Here is an 18,859-nt window from a genome sequence, read left to right as displayed (position 1 = left end):
TAACTAATTGTACAGAAACCTCACATCACTGGTGAGAACTATAAAATGGTGCAAGGACAATCTCTCAGAGTTGTCACAAACAGCGTGCGTGCATGTGTGCATGTGCCTAAGCCCCTCTATTAAATGTCTAGTATAAAATTACATATACTATAATCCTCCCGATGAAAAAGTATACATAGAAAAAGACTTCAAAGAAAATCTAGAAAGTTTTACTAATGGGTTGTGGCTTCATAGTTCATTGGAGCCTTCTTTCTATTTTTCTGTATTTTCCATAACTGGAAATAAGGGGGGAAAAACAATTATAAACTGTTTTCACCCAGAACACATCACCCCACTGGCCAGCTCTGTCTGCTGAAGCAATGGGGGCTCCTGGCAGTACTGGTCGACCAGGAACCCGGAACGAAGCGTGGCACCTACTTGATCTCCGACTGTCCACATGGCTTCTTCCTGGAGAGGTTGAGAAGGTCTTTGCCATATTTCTCTTCAATTGATGCCCTAAGGGAAACAGAAGAGAGAGCTCTGAGTCCTTCCTGGTGCTGATTCTTAGTTAAAACACATGGCACTCCCCTCGAGGGCAAAACTGCACCTCTGACGGGAGAAGCTCAGATATAACACCATTCTCTAAAATGCAGAACTCCCTCTACCCAACAGGAAGAATGGTGAGAAGACCAGTGGTCTTCACCTCTAAGTCACCAGCCTGGACATCACGGGCAAAACCAGACATGGCCCCCTGACCAGCACAGGCTAGGGCATTACAGACTAACTATTCAAAACTATGACCCAAGGATTTATATACCAAAAATTAATTTTTATTTCTATTTATATACATATACTTAAGTGGAGTAAGAGATACTTCCACCAAATGCTGCACTCCTAAGGCCCACCCCTCCTCCCGTGTTCTCGAGGAATATCCTTTTACCCACCCTATAGAGTTCCTCTTTCACAGTCAATTCAAAGATGCAGCTAAACCGTAGCAACGAGAGGGATAGAATATAAACTCTGCAGTTGGCAGGTCTCACAAGAACAACAGATTGTTACTTGGTGTAGTATGGTCTGTCTAACGTGCCAAATACCCCCATTCTCCCATCAGGTACAGCGTCCCAGGTACTGCAGCAGGTACACTGCAGTGGGTTCCGGAACCTGATTTTCCTAGGTTTGAAACCAGATCTATCCTTTCTTAGCTGTCTGACCTTGGACAAGTTACATAACCTCTCTGAGCCTCAGTTTCTTCAACTGTAAAATAAGGATAATAAAACTGACCACACAGGGTTATTAGGACAACGAACAAGATAATGTATGCAAAATATATGGTAGCTTATACGTGTATCTGGCAAGCCTTCAATAGCTGGCAGCTATTAATATAATCTCACTTAATTGCCTCTAGCTACTGGCTGCAGGATGATGATCCTCATTTTTATATTCCTCGTTTCCTGCTCATATCAGGAGCTTGGTATATAAGCTGGCCCCATCTGGGGTTCTAGGGGTGAGAGAGTCCATGGGCTTGAGTACCAGGGACAAAATAGGTTCATTTCAGGGGCACCTGTGTGGCTCAGTTGGTTAAGCGGCTGCCTTCGGCTCGGGTCATGATCCCAGGGTCCTGGGATCGAGCCCTGTGTAGGGCTCCCTGCTCAGTGAGAGCCTGCTTCTCCCTTTCCCTCTGCTGACCGCTCTACCTACTTGTGCTCTCTCTCTCTCTCTGTCAAATAAATAAAAAAATAGGTTCATTTCATTGTTAACCAGTGGAAGACCTCAAACTGGGATGTTCTGTAGAAGCTTTTAGGAAGCAGGAGGGAGGAGAGGGGGAGAGGAGGGGCCAGGGAGGAGGAGAAGGTGAAGGGGAGGAGGGGGAGGGGGCAGGAATATGACCTGGACTTTGAAGGATGGGGAGAATTCACTTAGGCATCAAGGAGAAGGGAAGACATTCGGGTGGGAAATAATGGAGTAAAGATATAGAGGCAGAGACATCCAAAGCATACTAATAAACTCTGGCTGGAATAGAGAGAGTGGGGATACTGAGCACGAATGTATGAAACAGAAAGAAAAGGGGGGGAAAGAACAGCTTTGCACAAGGAACAAGCACATCCTCCTAGAAGGTCACCTGCCCTTCTGCCCAGCGCTGATGAGTCATAAACACAGGGTCCGTGTGTGTGTGTGTGTGACACCTCTGGAGCTGTCACTTTCTAGGTTCCCATGGTAAGTTAATTATCCAACTTCATTTGAAAAGTTACTCTTCCGGGGTGCCTGGTTGGCTCAGTTGGTTAAGCACTGACTCTTGGTTCCAGCTCAGGTCATGATCTCAGGGTCCTGGGATCGAGCCCCGCATCGGGCTCCCTCCTCCGCGGGAAGCCTGCTTCTCCCTCTCCCACTGCCCCTGCTTGTGCGCTGCCACTCTCTCTTTCTCTCTCTCTCTCTCATGTGTGTGCTCTCTCTCTCAAATAAAGAAATAAAATCTTTAAAAAAAAAAAAGATTCTCTCTCTTTCTCTTGGCTCCCCCAACTTGTGCGCTTTCTCACTCTCTTAAAAAAAAAAAACAACAAAACAAACAAACAAAAAAACAAATAAAATTGAATAAAATAATAGGGCAGTGATGTTTGTTAAACTTTCGTTTTATGCATGTGTGTACTGGGTGGCAGTGTAAATCTTTTTTTATTTCCTTTTTCTTTAAAAAACTGTATTTTTTAATTTTTATTTTATTTCTTACTGAGGGTTACATTTAAAAAAAAATGTGGACACCACTGATTTCCATCCCCATCCCCATTGTGTCAGGGGTCTCTTGGATGGTCCTGCCTGGGCAGCAGAAGCTTCAGTCAGTAGCCAATGGCTCCTCATGGATGTATGGCAAGGCTAGTTCACTCCCAGGAGAAAATGTATAAAAGCCCTACCTGGAGGAGTAACACAAAAAGCGAGGGATGTTCTGCAATCTGTGTATCTTGCATTCGTGAAATGCCTGTTTGCCGGCTACCTTGTCAGAGCTCCGCTGAAGAAAGGGGGAAGCCCACCTCCGGTGCCCATTAGGAGAAAGGAAAGGTGTAACTTGGTGTCACCCCTGCCAACCAGCTTGGGTAGAAGAGGGAGGCTGGTCCCTCAGAGAAGGAGGTGCAGTGACCAGCTCCCTGGAGCCTGAGAGTGGACACCCCCCCTCCCCACCCACCCCTCCTGGTATGCACCGTGTGTCAGGGCTCCAGTTCCCTGGGGACTTTCAAAGAGTTTAGGGAGAGAGGCCTCATCATCCAGGGCGGACAACCATAGACCTGTGATGTTACCCAATGTTCTCTCGAGAAGAAAATAAAAACACTTGATGGAAAAACATGTTGATGTCTGGATCTCCAAGTTATAAACCTCTTACTCACTGTGTTACAAATAGAATCTGTTCATTAGTTTGGGTCCTGGCAACAACCCTGCTCTTTGGCCAAAGATCCCTCTAAAGTGTTCCTTTATCTGGAATCACTGGGAAATTGAGTATTCCGGTGGGATAAGATTTTCCACAAAACTAACTTACCCCCATTAAGTATGGAATTAAAAAAAAAAAATCCTATCCATTAAAAAAAGAAAAGTTAAGGAAAAATCCTCTAAACTGGCATGGACCGCCCTGAACACCCCCTGCCCTCTGGAAGGCTGTGACCCGCCCCCCTCTTTCTCACTGCTCTGTGGCCACGGCCACCCCACCCCACCCCACCCCGGTCTCTGAATCAGGTAAGTCATGCTCCTCTCCGCCTGCAAGCTTGCTGTCCTCCCACAGACACCTAGCTACTCCTCCATCTATCAAATCCACACCACCCTCCAAGGGCCCCTCCAAGGTCCTATCTGCCCCTCTTTATTGACTGGTCTTTCACAATCTCCCTCTCCCATGACGTTTTTAGTGCTATGCGTATCACCTCACTTCGGATTTTATGATATTTTGTTTGCTGTTTCATTCATAAATCTCATCTGTCACAATGATTTTTAAGAATTTCAGGACAGGGCGCCTGGGTGGCTCAGATGGTTAAGCGTCTGCCTTTGGCTCAGGTCATGATCCCAGGGTCCTGGGATCGAGTCCCGCATCGGGCTCCCTGCTCCTTGGGAGCCTGCTTCTCCCTCTGCTTCTCTCTCTCTCTCTCTCTCCCCCTCTGTCTCTCATGAATAAATAAATAAAATCTTTAAAAAAAAAAAAGAACTTCAGGACAGAAATATCATTTACTTCTTGGGTATCATCCCATAACCTAGAGCAGAGGGCCTGTGAACCCCTGAAGACAAACAGAAAGCAGTAAATGGTCCCTTTGAGTGGGAGTGCTTTGTCTCCCCCTCCGTCTTCAAGGAAGAACAGCTGGTACCTCTCTTTCAAAAAGTCTTCAAACTCTTTGCAGTTCTTGCGGCCGTTGTTCAGGTGCTGGATGATACAGTCATAGCCCGCGGTGCTGAGGATGTCTGAGTTCTGGTGAGAAACGACATTGTGTCAGAGCGGGGACAGGGGAGACGGCAGCCCCAGGCCTGCTGAGTGCACAGGGCCGAGCACAGCGGGGGAGCACAGGGGGGAAGCCGGCAGTGGAAAGTTTCTGAAGCACTTCACCTCCAAGGCATATGTGACCAAAGAGAACAAACTAGAAGTTAAGTGTGTATGCAGCTATGGGAGAATTGTCGAAGTTATGAAACCAAAGGGCCACGAAACAGGAAGTGATGGGACAGAGAGAGCACATGGGTTAGGGAGCTGGCTGGGTTCTGTCCCTCCCTGGGCCCCCACCCAGAACCAGAACCAGGGCTACACAGTTTTCCCTTTGTCCTTAAACTTGTCACAGAGCTTGACACAGATGCCTCTTCCCACACCAATAAGCCTGGTCTGCGGGGGGAGGGTTGAGGGTATCCCTACAAAGGGCAAGCAGCTCTGAGCCAGGAGCCAGGCCCCAGGGGCGGAGAGGGGGCCCGCTTGCCACCGGGAAACATGAAGGGGAACCAGCACAACCCATCACATGGTCACTGGCTGGCTCCAATTTGCGGGGGGTGGGGGAGGGAGATAGGAATGTGTTTTTTTCATTTTAAATTAGCAATCTATACTATTTTATTCTACTGTGCGCTCTGAGGTTGGAGGAAGCTACCTAAGTCCCCAAAGCAGTATCCCCAGAGACAGTATATTTTTAAAATCAACATCCCTCAGCCCCTTAAACCAACCAGTCAGGGGCTAAAGAATATCCCCTAAAGTGTCCCCTAATGAGGCTAGTTCCCTGGCTTCTACATCCAAATGCATACAATAGGTTGCCAGATTCAGACTCCAGTCCCTTAGGGAGGTCAGTTAGGCTGCCCTGGGGTATGCCCTGGGGAGCTCTGAACTCACCCACCCCCAGCCCAGCCCAGGTGACCACCCCTTCCCAGCCCCCAGTCCGCTAAGGGGAACGGGGCGGGGGGGGGGGGGCAGCACTCTGCCCTTGGTGGTGACTGGGGGACTCCTGAAGACACCTCTCTACTTAGCCACGGGCACCAGAGAAGCAGAATTTCTCTCTTCTATTTGCTGCCACTTACACAGCCTGGCCTAGCAGACAGGGTCCCAGGGAGATCCAGTAGGACCAAGGCTTGAGGTTGATTTAACGTGGCATTCAGAAACCTAACTGGCCATAACTCACACTGCATTTTTAAAGATGGGTTATTATCAGAATAGTCAATTTTACACATATAATTAAATCGAAGTTAAAAAATGCCTTTAATTCTATCAATTCTGGCTGTTGTTTCAGCATAGATTTAGGCCTCGGGGAGCCTAAGGAAATAGCCTCCATCAAAACTTCATTCCTCTCCCCACCCCTCCATACACACTTCTGTCTCAGCCAGGTAGGCTTCTTACGGTCACCTGCAATGCAGCGCTCAGTGGCAACTCTAAGACAATGTTTACATTATGCCCTCCTGAATCCAAATCCAGTCCCTCAACCCCCAAGTTTTCTGGAAGCCTCCTCTGAGTAGCCCCAATGCCCCCTCCCCTGGGCTCTCAGAGCGCCCCGCTTGTGAATTTGCTGTTTGGTATCCACCACATGAGGAACCTTGCTGTCCCAACCCTTCACAAGTTCCTGCAGCTTCTTCCCAGTCTGGGACCACTCCTGCACACACACACACAACCAAACCATCTAGCTTCATATGATGCACACCAAAGCTCTGCAGTAAAATTCTGTAGGATGAAAATGCCTCTTGTGTTCCAGCCAGATGCATCCAAGGAGAAGGATGAAAACAGACTCTGGAGTGAATGAGTGAATGAGTGGATACACAGGTCCACAGTCAATGCTGGTTTGTAGACAGAGGTGCTTTGCCCTTCCTAGAGAAAAGCACTTGGGTTCTCTGTCTTATGATATTCATTTGAAAAAGGTACTTCCCTTTTTCTTGTTTTTTTTTTTAATTTTTTTATCGTTATGCTAAGGTACTTTCCTTTTTCTTAATGAAAGGTGCAGACACTCTTTGGGCTGGGCAGGAAGGATTGGAGATAGACCAGGGTTTCGTGGAAACAAACCAGATCATTAGGACTCCTGGCTGTCAGCCTTAACCAGAACTGCTGCTTCAGAGCAGAGACTGGGGTACAGAGGCGACCAAGAAAGGAAATCCCCAAGGATTTGGAGGGCCAAGTAGGATGGAAGACTGCATGAGCACCAAGATGGCAGCACAACTTTGCCATCAGAACTGATAACCCCATAACCCCAATATCCCCAGCTTGGTAAACAGAGCCCTCTACACAGTATCCCTGACTTCTCTCCCCCGGCTTTTCCCACACTGGTCTCTTCCCTGACCTCCAAATGGACAGGTTATGTATCTACCCCAGGACTTTTACACATGCTCCCCCCCACCCCCCGGCCCCCAGTGGGAATGCCATTTCCTCCTCTTCACCTAAGTCTCACCTCTGCTTCAGAGCCAGTTCAAATCCCATTTCCTCTCTGGAGTCTTCCTCAAGTAATCCCTCTACGGTCTTCTCTTCCTCTTCTGACCAGCCAGGGTGTTTAATGCCCATTCCTCTATTTAGCTCTTATTCTATATTATTTTATGTCTTTAGTTAACATCTTTTTAAAAATCAGTTAACTTCTTAAAGATTTCTGGATTACACCCAACTTTTATCACCCACAGCAGCTTCCACATTAATGGTGCTTGAGAAATGTCTGTTAATTACATGCCAACTACAGACAAGATACTAACAAGGTTACAAAGTCCTCATTAGAGTTCTTGCAACCAAGGAGCCTATTGTTCATTTAGGGAGTCAGTAAAAGACAATTACATAAAATAAACGTGCATGCACAAGGAAAATTAGAGATTAAAACAATATACAAGACTATAAAGAGAAAATATGTAATGAATGAGGTAGAGAAGAAAGATTAGGCTTGGGTCATCAGCAAAGAGAGAAATAAGACTTAAACTGAGTCTTTTAGAATGACTGGGATTCACACGAAAAATCAGAAGATATTTCAAACCAACTGATAGTGAAGAAAGTGGTATATCAACATTTGTGAGATGCAGCAAAATAGTGCTTAAAGGGAAACTTAGAGCTCTAAATGCTTATATGAGAAAAAAAAGTTTTAAAATCAATGATCTAAGCCTTCACTTAATGGAACTAGGAAAAAAGAATGAATGAAATCTGTAGTAAGTAGAAGGAAGGAAATAAAAGTAGTGGAACACAATGACACAGAAATGGACCAACAGAAAATGTTCATGAAAAAAATTGCTTACCTTCCCCGGGAAATTCAAATTAAAGTCACAGTAATATCTACTTCATGCCCATGCCCACTAGAGCAGCTAAAATTAAAAAGTCAACATTGAAAGTAAGCAGGAATGCTGAGCTGCGAGAACTCTCATGCATTGCTGATGGGAGTATAAAAATGGTACATTGTGGAAAATGGCGATCTCTCGAAAAGATAAATATATATATATACCCCAGGACCCAAAGTTCCACCCCTCAGCATTTACCCAAGCAAAATGAAAACATATGTCCACAAAAAGACTTGCACGAGATCGTCATGGGAGTGTCAGACACAATAACCCAAAACTGGAAACAACCCAAATGTCTAACAACTGATGAATGGCAAACAATGTGTGGTATATTCATACAATGGGATACTACTCAGCAATAAAAAGACAGAACTCCTGACCCATGAAACCACAAGGATGGATCTCAAAAACCTTACACCAGTGAAAGATGCCAGACACAAAAAAGTATTTGCTGCGTAATATCACTGACATGAGATTCTAGGACAGGCAGGCAGTCCTAGGACTTATTTCTACGGGAAAATAGATAACAGTGATTGCCTGAGCGAGAAACTGAGGCTGGAGTGGGAAGGGCCCCTCAGGGAATTTCCTGGAATGATGGAAAAGCATACACCCATGTGACCCGCATTCCTATCAAGATCATCCCATAGAGAGGTGTGGGCTGTACAGGTGTACGCAGTTTTCAAAACTCACTGACCTAGGCATTTTAGCTTATGTAAATTACGCCTCAATAAAATTAAAAGGCCAAAAAAAAAAAATGGATTAGGATGCAGAGGGAGAATGGGCAGGAGGCAGTCAGCAGAAGGAAAAGAGTAAGCTAAGCCTTAGAAGTGGACCCGGCCTTGGAGTCCTGGGTGGGGCAGGGACATGAAAAAGAAGGGAGAGCGGATCCAAGCACCCAACAAACCTCCCCAAGACCAAGAACGTAAGGTTTCATGATGCTCAAATTACAAAGAGGTAAACAGCATTCAGGTTCAATCAATGGGTTAGTACTTTAACCACAAAGGCATTTCAGTTTTTTTTTAAGACAAAAAACTTGTCAGATCCAGCAGTGAGCACGTGTGCGCCACATCAGCAGACATGTGAACCAAAGAAGAGTACTAGCAGTCTCCTGAGCATGGTAGCAAGCAGCCCAGGCCAGGTGGGGCTGTGGGTTCACAGAAGGAGGACGTCTCTGCGGGCTGCCTGGTGGAGGAAAACCCCACTGCCCACCAGCTCCCCACCCCAGATCTAACAGTCAGGTCTGATTCCACTCACTCAGTCCAGGCACATACACGTCTCCTTCCTGCCCCGCGCTGAGCCCCCTGCTGCAGGGGCCTCTCAAAACTTGTTTCCTGGCTCCTTTTCCCCCATGGGGCCTCTGGACAGAAGGATGAAGGCAGAGGGGAAGCAGAGAGTACCTGCAGCTTCCAAAGCTGCCATCCGAGTTACAGGCGCTGCGCCAGAGTGTCCCCACCTCTGGTTCTGTGCTGCATCTCACGGCCACCCTATCTGTCACGGTGTCTGCTACACACAGTTTCTCTACACGGAGGAATCACCCAGGCAGACCCCCAGGTCCCACCCAGACCCCCTGGTTCTGAGCGTGGGGAATCTCCATTGTTTACACTCCTCGCAAGTGACTTCATGCCGTTTGAGAACAGCTGCCACAGAAATGATGACAAACAAGAAAACAATCAGGGGGCGCCTGGGTGGCTCAGTTGGTTAAGCGACTGCGTTCGGCTCGGATCATGATCCTGGGGTCCCGGGATCAAGACCCGCATCGGGCTCCCTGCTCGGCAGGGAGTCTGCTTCTCCCTTTGACCCTCCCCCCTCTCATGTGCTCTCTCTCTCTCTCTCACATTCTCTCTCTCGAATAAATAAATAAAATCTTTAAAAAAAGAAAACAAAACAAAACAATCAGGGTTCCGGCGCAGAGGCGCTGAACACCGAGGAAAGCAGGACGCACGCGCACGGCAGACGCGGGACGCAGAAGAACCCCTGCTGGGAACGGGCATGAAGAGGGCAGAGAGCGACTCCATGGTTTGCATTTCATTATGAAACCTCTTTGAGTAAAAAATGCAAATCAGCGTTGATGCCTTCTGGAGGGCCCCACCAGAAGGAGGGCCGCTGACTTGGAGTTCTGTACAAAGGCTGCGTTTGTCGGCCACCTGGTGTGTGACTCATGCGCCGGGCGCACTTTGTATTACGGGTCCACCGCAAGGTCCAGAAGCACAGCGAGGCGGGAGCTACTTCCATGTTTTACAGCTGGAGAAAATAAGGCGCTAGGAAGTGAAGGTCTCCTGACCACTGCCTCCAACCGCAATGAAAAATGTTAACCCTTAACCAACAATATTATCCAAATCTCTGTCATTCATTAAGAGTTAGACCGCGACAGTAGGCGTGGGATACAGACCAAGGAGGCATTCCCGTTAGTTCCCTGTGCTCTCAACCTGGACCTTGCTTTCCTACTTTCTTTCCTATCTCCTTTACCCAAAGAGGTAAAACCAAATGGTTCAAACTCACCTTATCAGCAAATATGGATTAATTATTGTTAATTAATATTAAAAATTAGGTCCAATATTCATTGAATGCTTGCTCTATTCCAAAGAGCATACCAACTATTACGCATGGAATGTCCTGTTTAATCCTTACAACAATCCTATGACACAGGTATCATTGTTATCTTCATTTATAGGACAAGAAACTGAGGATCAAAGTCTATATTCGTAAACCACTAGACTACACAGCTTCTCTTCCTGGAGGACGAGGACCATAGCTAACTTTCTGTCAGTCCACTTCCTAGCAATTCTAAAGATTTTATTTTTAAGTAATCTCTACACCCAAGGTGGGGCTCCAATTTACAAGCCCCAGATCGAGAGTCAGGGGCTCTGCCGGCTGAGCCAGCCAGGCACCCCGCCCCCACCCAGCAATTCTACATGGGCACACCCAGGCTTTCATGCCATACTTGGGTTTGAGTCCAGAGTTACTGCGCCAGCTGTGTGACCTTGAGCTAAGAGCTCAGTCTCCCTTCATGTGATTTTACATGGCTGTAAATGGGGATTATTGTAAGGATCAAATGAGATACTGTGCTTTGAGTTTGTCAAGTGCTTCATAGACTAAAGGAATGAAGGGAGCCACGTTCAGATTTCTCAAGACCAGGCGACATGAACAAAAAAGCGTATGTATTTGGACCTGTGTGAACTTTTTCCTATATAGCCTATGAGCTATTCAAAAATAAGTATGTCATCATCAGAGGAAGCAGGGGGAAATGTGTCAGAGAGACCTCAGCATGAGATATGGAAACTGCTGTTTTCAGCCATGTGTTCCTAAAACCGAAAGTCAAAGTCATCTCATGGTTGTGTCCTTAATCCCTCTCTTAAGCCATAACAGGGGACTCTGAAGGCAAGAATGAAGCCCACCCCAGTTCCCACTCCAGCGGTGCTCTGCAAGCCCACAAAGTACCTCCTGTGCAATGCCAAACTTTCGCATCAGAAAAGAAAATGATTGGAAGGATGTGCACCAAAATATTCAAAGCAATTTTCTTCTGGGGCGCTGGCGTGGTGCAGTGAGTTAAGCACCCGACTCTTGGTTTCAGCTTAGGTCATGATCTCAGGATTGTGGGATGGAGCCCGGCATTGGGCTCCGTGCTCAGCAGAGAGTCTGCTTGAGATTCTCTCTCTACCTGTCCCTCTGCCCCTCCCCCCACTCTCTCTCCTCTAAAATAAATAAATAAATAAAATCTTTAAAAAAAAAAGGAAAGCAATTCTCTTCTTACTATTTCTGTATTTTCTAAATTTATAATCTTAAGTCTTTCTCCCTACCTCCATCCCTTAAATATGGCAAAGGTCTTTTTTTTTTTTTGAGGTCTTTTGTTTCTCCCCCATGTGTTCGCCAGCCCCACTAACAAATGATCCATAACCACAATGGAAAGTAGGGAAGAGCCCAGTGAGGAAGCTGGAGATGTGTAGGAATTTCCATTATATAAAAAGCAAATGGGGGGCGGGGCGCCTGGGTGGCTCAGTCGTTAAGCGTCTGCCTTCGGCTCAGGTCATGATCCTGGGGTCCTGGGATGGAGCCCCGCATCAGGCTCCCTTCTTGGCGGGAAGCCTGCTTCTCCAGAAGTTCCACAAACTTTCCCAGGAAAGCCCTAGAAACCCTCAAGCCCAACTCAGCAAGGGCTGGATCTGAAGCAACCATGGAAAATCGGCAGGGTGTGTGAAGGCCACGGGAACCCGGCCAGTGCCCTGCCCTGCTCTCAGTGCAGGCCGAGCAGCTGATGCTGACTTTTGTGCCAAAGCTACAGACTCCACCCAGCAGCAGGCTGCTAGCAAGGACAGGAAGACCAGAACAGCAACAGGCAACTGACCCTAGGTACCATCAGAGGTTCCACAGTAAAAATTGAAAGAAATAAAGGTTATGCACGGTTCTAAAGTCCTGTAAATGCCCTTCACCTCCAGGGTAACGCCCTTCTCACCTTCTCACTCCAGACAGGCAAAACTATCAGAAACTGCCATGATTTCTAGATATACAAGTATCTACTTGGAAAACCAGATATTTTATCAAGAGAAAAGCTAGGAACTGAATTACTTTTTTTTTTAAAGCATTTGCTTTTGTATGTCAATAATAATCACGTAAGAACGTAACTTAAAACACAAAGTCCTATTCACAATGCCAACAAGACATATAAAATACCTAGGAATAAGGCTTTTTGAAGGAAAACTATAAAACATTACCAAAAAATACAGACAAAATTCACAATACGTCTAGAAACATATTCTAGTCCCAGATGGAAAAATCTCATATGGGAAAGATTCAGTTCTCCCCAAGTAAATCTATAAAGTTAAAATCATTTCAATCAGAATCAAGATATCAATGAGGTTTCTTTTTAAATTTAACTTCATTCCAAAGCCCACCTAAAAAGTGTAGGTGAATGAAAATAGCCCAGAACATGTCAAAAAGATAAGTAATGAGTAAGGACTTAGCCTACCATATAAAAAGCAGTATAAAGTAAGAAAAACTTTAAAAGTGTGGTACTGACATTGAGAATTGATACTCAGGTAAATAAAATACAAATAACAGTCCAGAAATGGTTTTATGTACACAGGGGTTTAATATATGATAAAGGAAGCATTTGAAACCAGAAAGCAAAGGATGGCTTATTCAATAAATGTTATTGTGACAATGACTGTCCATTTTGCCAAAAACTAAATATAGACCCCTTTCTAACATCATACTCTAAAATAAATACCTGATTAAGTAAAGGTCTAGGCATGGAAATCATACACATGTAAGAAGAAAATACAGAATATATATCTTTTTAAATATTGAGGTAAGAGATTTTTCTAGACTGCAAACTTAGAAGACATCTTTAAAAAAGGCTAAATTAGCCTATTCTGAAAATACAGTTTAGCAAAATTGACCTCATTTGAGATAAAAAGTTTAAACAGGCCGATTTTCATAGAAGAAACAGAAAGTAATCAAGGAGCAGAAAAAAGCAACAGAACTGGATGTTTTCACAGGAGAATGGAATTCCACCAAATTGTCAGGGGAAAAAAGTATCCCTAAGGTCCAAAATTGATCGGAAATGAAAGAAAATGTCCTAACTCATCTTGTAAAGCAAGAATAACATAATATTTAAACTTGATGGAGTACAAAAAAGAAAGTTACAGACCAATATCACTTATAAATATTAATCAAAATGTTCTAATGTTAGCAAAAATAGGGGTGCCTGGGTGGCTCAGTTGGTTGAGCCACCAACTCTTGGCTTCGGCTCAGGTCAAGGTCTCAGCTTGGGATCGGACCCCTGTCATCAGGATCCGTGCTCACTGAGGAGTCTGCTTGAGATTCTCTCTCCCTCTGCCTCACTCCTTACCCCCACCGTGCCTCTCTTGAATAAATAAATAAATCTTTATAAAATGTTAGCAAAAATAATCCAATGCCACATTCAGAAGAGAATATAACATGACTAAGTGGGATTTATTCCAGGAATGAAAAATTGGTTTACTATCAGGAAGTTTATTAACCTAATAAAACACTGTAATAAATCTAAACAGAAAAATCATGATTTTCTCCATAGATGCCTGTGGTAGGCTGAATAACAGACCCCAGAGATACCCAGGTCTTAAAGCCTGGACTCTATGAACTTTATCTTATATGTGAAAACAAGTCTTTGTTGATATGATTACATTAAGAATCTTGGAAATAGGGATATTATCCTGGATTATTTGGGTGGGCCCTAAATGCAATCACAAATGTTCTTATAAGAAGGAGCCGAAGGAGATTTGACACCAGGGAGGAAAAGCCATGTGACCACGGAGGTGAGACTGGAGTAATGTGTCACCAGCCAAGAAATGCCAGCCACCAGAGCTGGGAAGGAAAAGGAACAGATTCTTCCCTGCAACCTCCAGTATGGCCCTGCTGACACCTTGATTTCATCTTAGTGATGCCGATTTTGGACTTTTGGCCTTCAGAACTGTGAAAGAATACATCTCTACTTGCAGAGATATAATACACATGGAAAGATAATCTTTGTTCTTGGACAGGATGACTCACAGTCCTAAAAATGTCAGTTCTGAGTTAATTTGTAATTGTAATGCTATCCCAGTGAAAATACCAACAAGTTTTCTCTTATGTGGTTAAACAAAGTTCATACGGAAATCATAAAGCTGCAAAGGTGGCCAAGAAAATACTGAGAAGGAAAAGTTCTGAAGGGAAGCCTGCCCTACCAGACATTTAGACATATTATAAAGCCTCCATAATTAACACACTGCGGGGCTGGTGCAGAAATAGTCAAACAGACTGGTGGAATAGAATATAAAGTCCAGAAATAGATGCAAGTACACATGGAAATTTAATATATGCTAAAGGTAGCATCTCACATCACTGGGGCAAAAATGGACTTTTTCCGAAGTGGTGCTGGGGCAACTGTTAGCCATTTAGAAAATGATAAAAATAGATTCAAACCCCATACCGTACACAACAGTAAATTCAAAATGGATCAGAGATCTCAAGGTAAAAAACATGAGACCTGCAAGTACTAGAAGTAAACATTCATGGGGTGCCTGGGTGGCTCAGTTGGTTAAGTGTCTGCTTTTGGCTCAGGTGTCCAGGGTCCTCGGATCGAGCCCCGCATCAGGCTCCCTGCTCAGTGGGGAGCCTGCTACTCCCCCTGCTTGTGCTCTCTCTCTGTCTAATAAACAAAATCTTAAAAAAAAAAAAAAAAGAAGTGAGCATTCCAAAAGGTTTTCTAACTGTGACTTAAAATCCAAGTGCACTGGGGCGTCTGGGTAGTGCAGTCGGTTAAGCATCTGCCTTCGGCTCAGGTCATGATCCCAGGGTCCTCGGATCAAGCCCCACATCGGGCTCCCTGCTCGGCGGGAAGCCTGCTGCTCCCCCTGCTTGTGCTCTCAACCTCTCTCTCTCTCTGACAAATAAATAAATAAAATCTTAAAAAAAAAAATCCAAGTGCACTAAAAGAAAAAATTCATACATCTGACCACCTAAAAATAAACTTTTTCATAGCAAAAAATAATAATAGACAACATAAAATGGACAAAGTAAGGGAAAATATTTACAATAAAACCACAGCTGAAGGGCTAATATCCCTAACATATAAATAGTATAAATAATATCCCTAACAAATAAATACATATAAAATATATATAAATATATAAACATATAAAATTCTTTAAAATTGATGGAAAAGGATGGGGTGCCTGGGTGGGTGCAGTTGGTTAAGCGTCTGACTCTTGGTTTCAGCCCAGGTGATCAAGGTCGTGGGATTGAGCCCTGTGTGGGGCTTCGCACTCGGCGCGGAGTCTGCTTGAGGTTCTCTCTCCCTCTCCCTCTGCCCCTCCCTCTTGTGCTCTCTCTCTCTCTCTCTAAAATAAATAAATAAACCTTTTAAAATAAAATAAAAGAAATTAAAAGAAAAGAAAGGAAAATAAAACAAAATAAAATAGATGGAAAAAGAACCAGACAATGGGCAAGAAATACGGAACAGGGGCGCCTGGGTGGCTCAGTCGTTAAGCATCTGCCTTCAGCTCAGGTCATGATCCTAGGGTCCTGGAATAGAGCCCTGCACTGGGCTCTCTACTCAGCAGGGAGTCTGCTTCTCCCTCACCTTCTGCTTGCCTTTCTGCCTACTTGTGCTCTCCCTCTCTCTCTCTCTTTGTCAAATAAATAAATAAAATCTTTTAAAAAAAATACGGAACAGATGATTTACTCTGTGTGTATGTGTTCCTTAAATATCTAGAAAAATATACAACCTCAGCTATTAAAAAGAGAAATGCAAATGAAAACAACCTCACCCAATCAGAATGGAAAAATTAGTAAGTAGCAAACACATTTAGGTGACAAGACTGTGGGAACAGCCGCTCTCACACGTTGCTGATGAGAACGAAAATCGGTTCAAACTCTAGGAGAGGGAATTTAGCAATATCTAACCAAACTATGTGTGTGTTTACCTTTTAATCCAGCTATACCACTTCTAGGAATTTACCCTGAAGATACATCTCCAACAAAAACAAAGCACATAGGCACAGGTTATTCACTGAAGTGCCATCTATAATTACAAAATTTTGTGAACTACCTAAATGTTCGTATAGACAGGAGAGTAGCTGATAAACTGTGGTACATCCACACGATCAAGTTATATGTACCTATAAAAAGGAATGAGAATTGGGGCGCCTGGGTGGCTCAGTTGGTTAAGCAACTGCCTTCGGCTCAGGTCATGATCCTAGGGTCCTGGGATTGAGCCCCGCATCTAGCTCCCTGCGCGGCAGGAGGCCTGCTTCTCCCTCTCCCTCTGCCACTCCCACTGTTTGTGTTCTCCTGCTCTCTCTCTGTCAAATAAATAAATAAAATATTTTTGGGGGCGCCTGGGTGGCTCAGTTGGTTAAGCGTCTGCCTCCGGCTCAGGTCATGATCCCAGGGTCCTGGGATGGAGCCCCGCATCGGGCTCCCTGCTCAGCGGGAAGCCTGCTTCTCCCTCTCCCACTCCCCCTGCTTGTGTTCCCTCTCTCGCTGTGTCTCTCTCTGTCAAATAAATAAATACAATCTTTAAAAAAAAAATGAGAATTGGGGCACCTGGGTGGCTCAGCCAGTTAAGCATCTGCCTTCAGCTCACGTCATGATCCCAGGGTCCTGGGATTGAGTCCCACATGGAGCCCCACATGGAGCACCACATGGAACCCTGCATCGGGCTCCCTGCTCAGCTTCTCCCTCTCCCTCTACCCCTTCCCCCGCTCGTGCTCTCTCTCATTCTCTCTCTCAAATAAATAGATAAAATCTTTCAAAAAAAGAATGAGAATTATCACTAAGAACTGATACAGGTTGGCGTCTAGTCTATATTTTTTACGGTAAAGAAAGCAAAGGGCAGGAGGGTAACTGCAGTGTGGTCACAAAGTCTGGAAACACAGACAAATATTACATAATAAATGATTCATTGCTATCACATTACAAAGCGTTCGATGACATCATAGGATATGTTGAACATGTTGTCCTTGATTGGCAATGCATAGTTCAGTGCGTTCTGAAAAACCGCTATGAACATGGCTTATTAATACAGCATTTCTGTCAGCCCCCGCACATGCACCTTTGCATTGCTCTGAGGGATTCATGGGTCTGATTTTCATGGAATAAACCTGTCATTAACATGTGCCAGAAGTAAACAAGGATTCTCAGTTACAAAAAATAAAACAACCGCACACACATTTCCAGATTCTGTGGCCACTCTGTAGAGAATATTGCCTTTTGCATTAAGAAAGAAAAGAAAATGAGAAAATATATTTTATCTGCTCATTTGTGCAAAAAGAAACAGGAAAAACAAACCAGAAATCAATGAAATTAGTCACATACAAGGGGTAAGTGGGATCAGAGTGGACAAGAGAGGAGTGGAATTGGGACAGAAGGAGTGGGGGAAGGTGATGCTTCTCCGGGCACAGCTTTTCAAGTTGTTCTCACTTTTGAAATTTGTTAACATTTTACACAGTGGGAAATGCTGGAAATGTGCGAGTAAGGGAGAACCCTCTAGAGTGGAACACAAAGAGAAAGAAGCGAACCGAACCTCATTTGAATGAATAAAATCACCACACTGAAGGAGAGGGAGGTACAACCAACCCGAATAACTTTTGTACACCCTATTCTGACAATGAACTCTCAGCCTAAGGCCAAAATAAGTCAACACATTAAACTCTAGCTTGGTTCTCGCAATGGTATTGGTTAGCAATTCTGAAACTACTTTCTAGTGTCTTAGGTCCTGAGTAAATGAGTAAATAGACTATGAATAATGGGAGCCAGGTTTCCCTTAGGTAAGGGAGCAGTGACACACTAGAGCTGGCTCACCCCGGTGAGGACCAATTCTGCATACCTCTTCCTAGCCACCCCCCCGAGTAATGTCACATTGGTGTTTTGAAACTGGCCACAGAGGGAGTTCTTACATGATGGAAATTGGCAAATGCTGCAAAGCAAAATTTGTATCCACTGGATAAAATACAGCAAGTGGGGGAATGGAATAGGAGGTATCATTATGCATACGTATGTTCCCTCACTCTGTCTGTTGAGAGAGCCTAGAAACAAGGAATTCCACAGGTAGCAGTGAGCACACCCAAAGCACAAATACTGGTTTCTCAATCCTATTCTCTTAAAAGGAACCAGGGCTCTTTGGAGAAATGGCAGATTCCAGGACTGGGGCAGAGAAATTAGCTATTACCTGTAACATCTTGTCCCAGTAAGCAAGGAGTGCTCAAAGAATGGTGGGAATATATCCAAAGGACACAGGATCTAGGACACATGATCCAGTTTGGAGGGGCTCCTTGCTATCCAAACCTAGCAAAAGTGGAGCATCAAGGTAAATCATGATGGTAACATATTATAATCCATTGAATAAAATAAGAATCCATGTGTGCAAACTAACAGAGAAAGAGAGAGAGGGAGGAGAGAAAGCTCTTCTTTACAGTAGAATACCAACTTCATCGTATAGATGGAATCAGAAAATCACCATACAAAGACTTGTACATGAATGTTCATAGCAGCTTTAGCTGTAACAGCTGAAAACTGCGAACAACTCAAAAATCCAACAACAGTTCAATGGATAAACAAACTGTGACATTTCCATAAAGTGGAATATAACAAAATTGAACATATAACAAAAAACAACTTCACATTTTACTACAGATTCATT

General features: G+C 44.5%; 1 protein-coding gene across 1 annotated transcript in view; it reads right to left on the bottom strand.

Annotated features, from left to right (window-relative positions):
• Positions 1-18,859, bottom strand: part of PSTPIP2 (proline-serine-threonine phosphatase interacting protein 2) — a 66,494-nt gene that overhangs the window by 27,000 nt on the left and 20,635 nt on the right. Inside the window, exons 2-3 of the mRNA XM_028098156.2 lie at positions 4,311-4,411; positions 418-495 (exon numbers count right to left, since the gene is read on the bottom strand). Of these exons, the coding sequence (XP_027953957.1) occupies positions 418-495; positions 4,311-4,411 (179 nt within the window). The remainder of the gene's footprint in view (positions 1-417; positions 496-4,310; positions 4,412-18,859) is intronic.

The sequence above is a fragment of the Eumetopias jubatus genome, unplaced genomic scaffold (assembly GCF_037043125.1).
Source record: "Eumetopias jubatus isolate StellerSeaLion01/CBP00866 unplaced genomic scaffold, mEumJub1_p1.0 scaffold_16, whole genome shotgun sequence".
In the NCBI taxonomy this organism is placed as follows: domain Eukaryota; kingdom Metazoa; phylum Chordata; class Mammalia; order Carnivora; family Otariidae; genus Eumetopias; species Eumetopias jubatus.
Note: the sequence above shows the minus strand (reverse complement) of the source record. Positions and strands in the feature narration are given on the sequence as shown.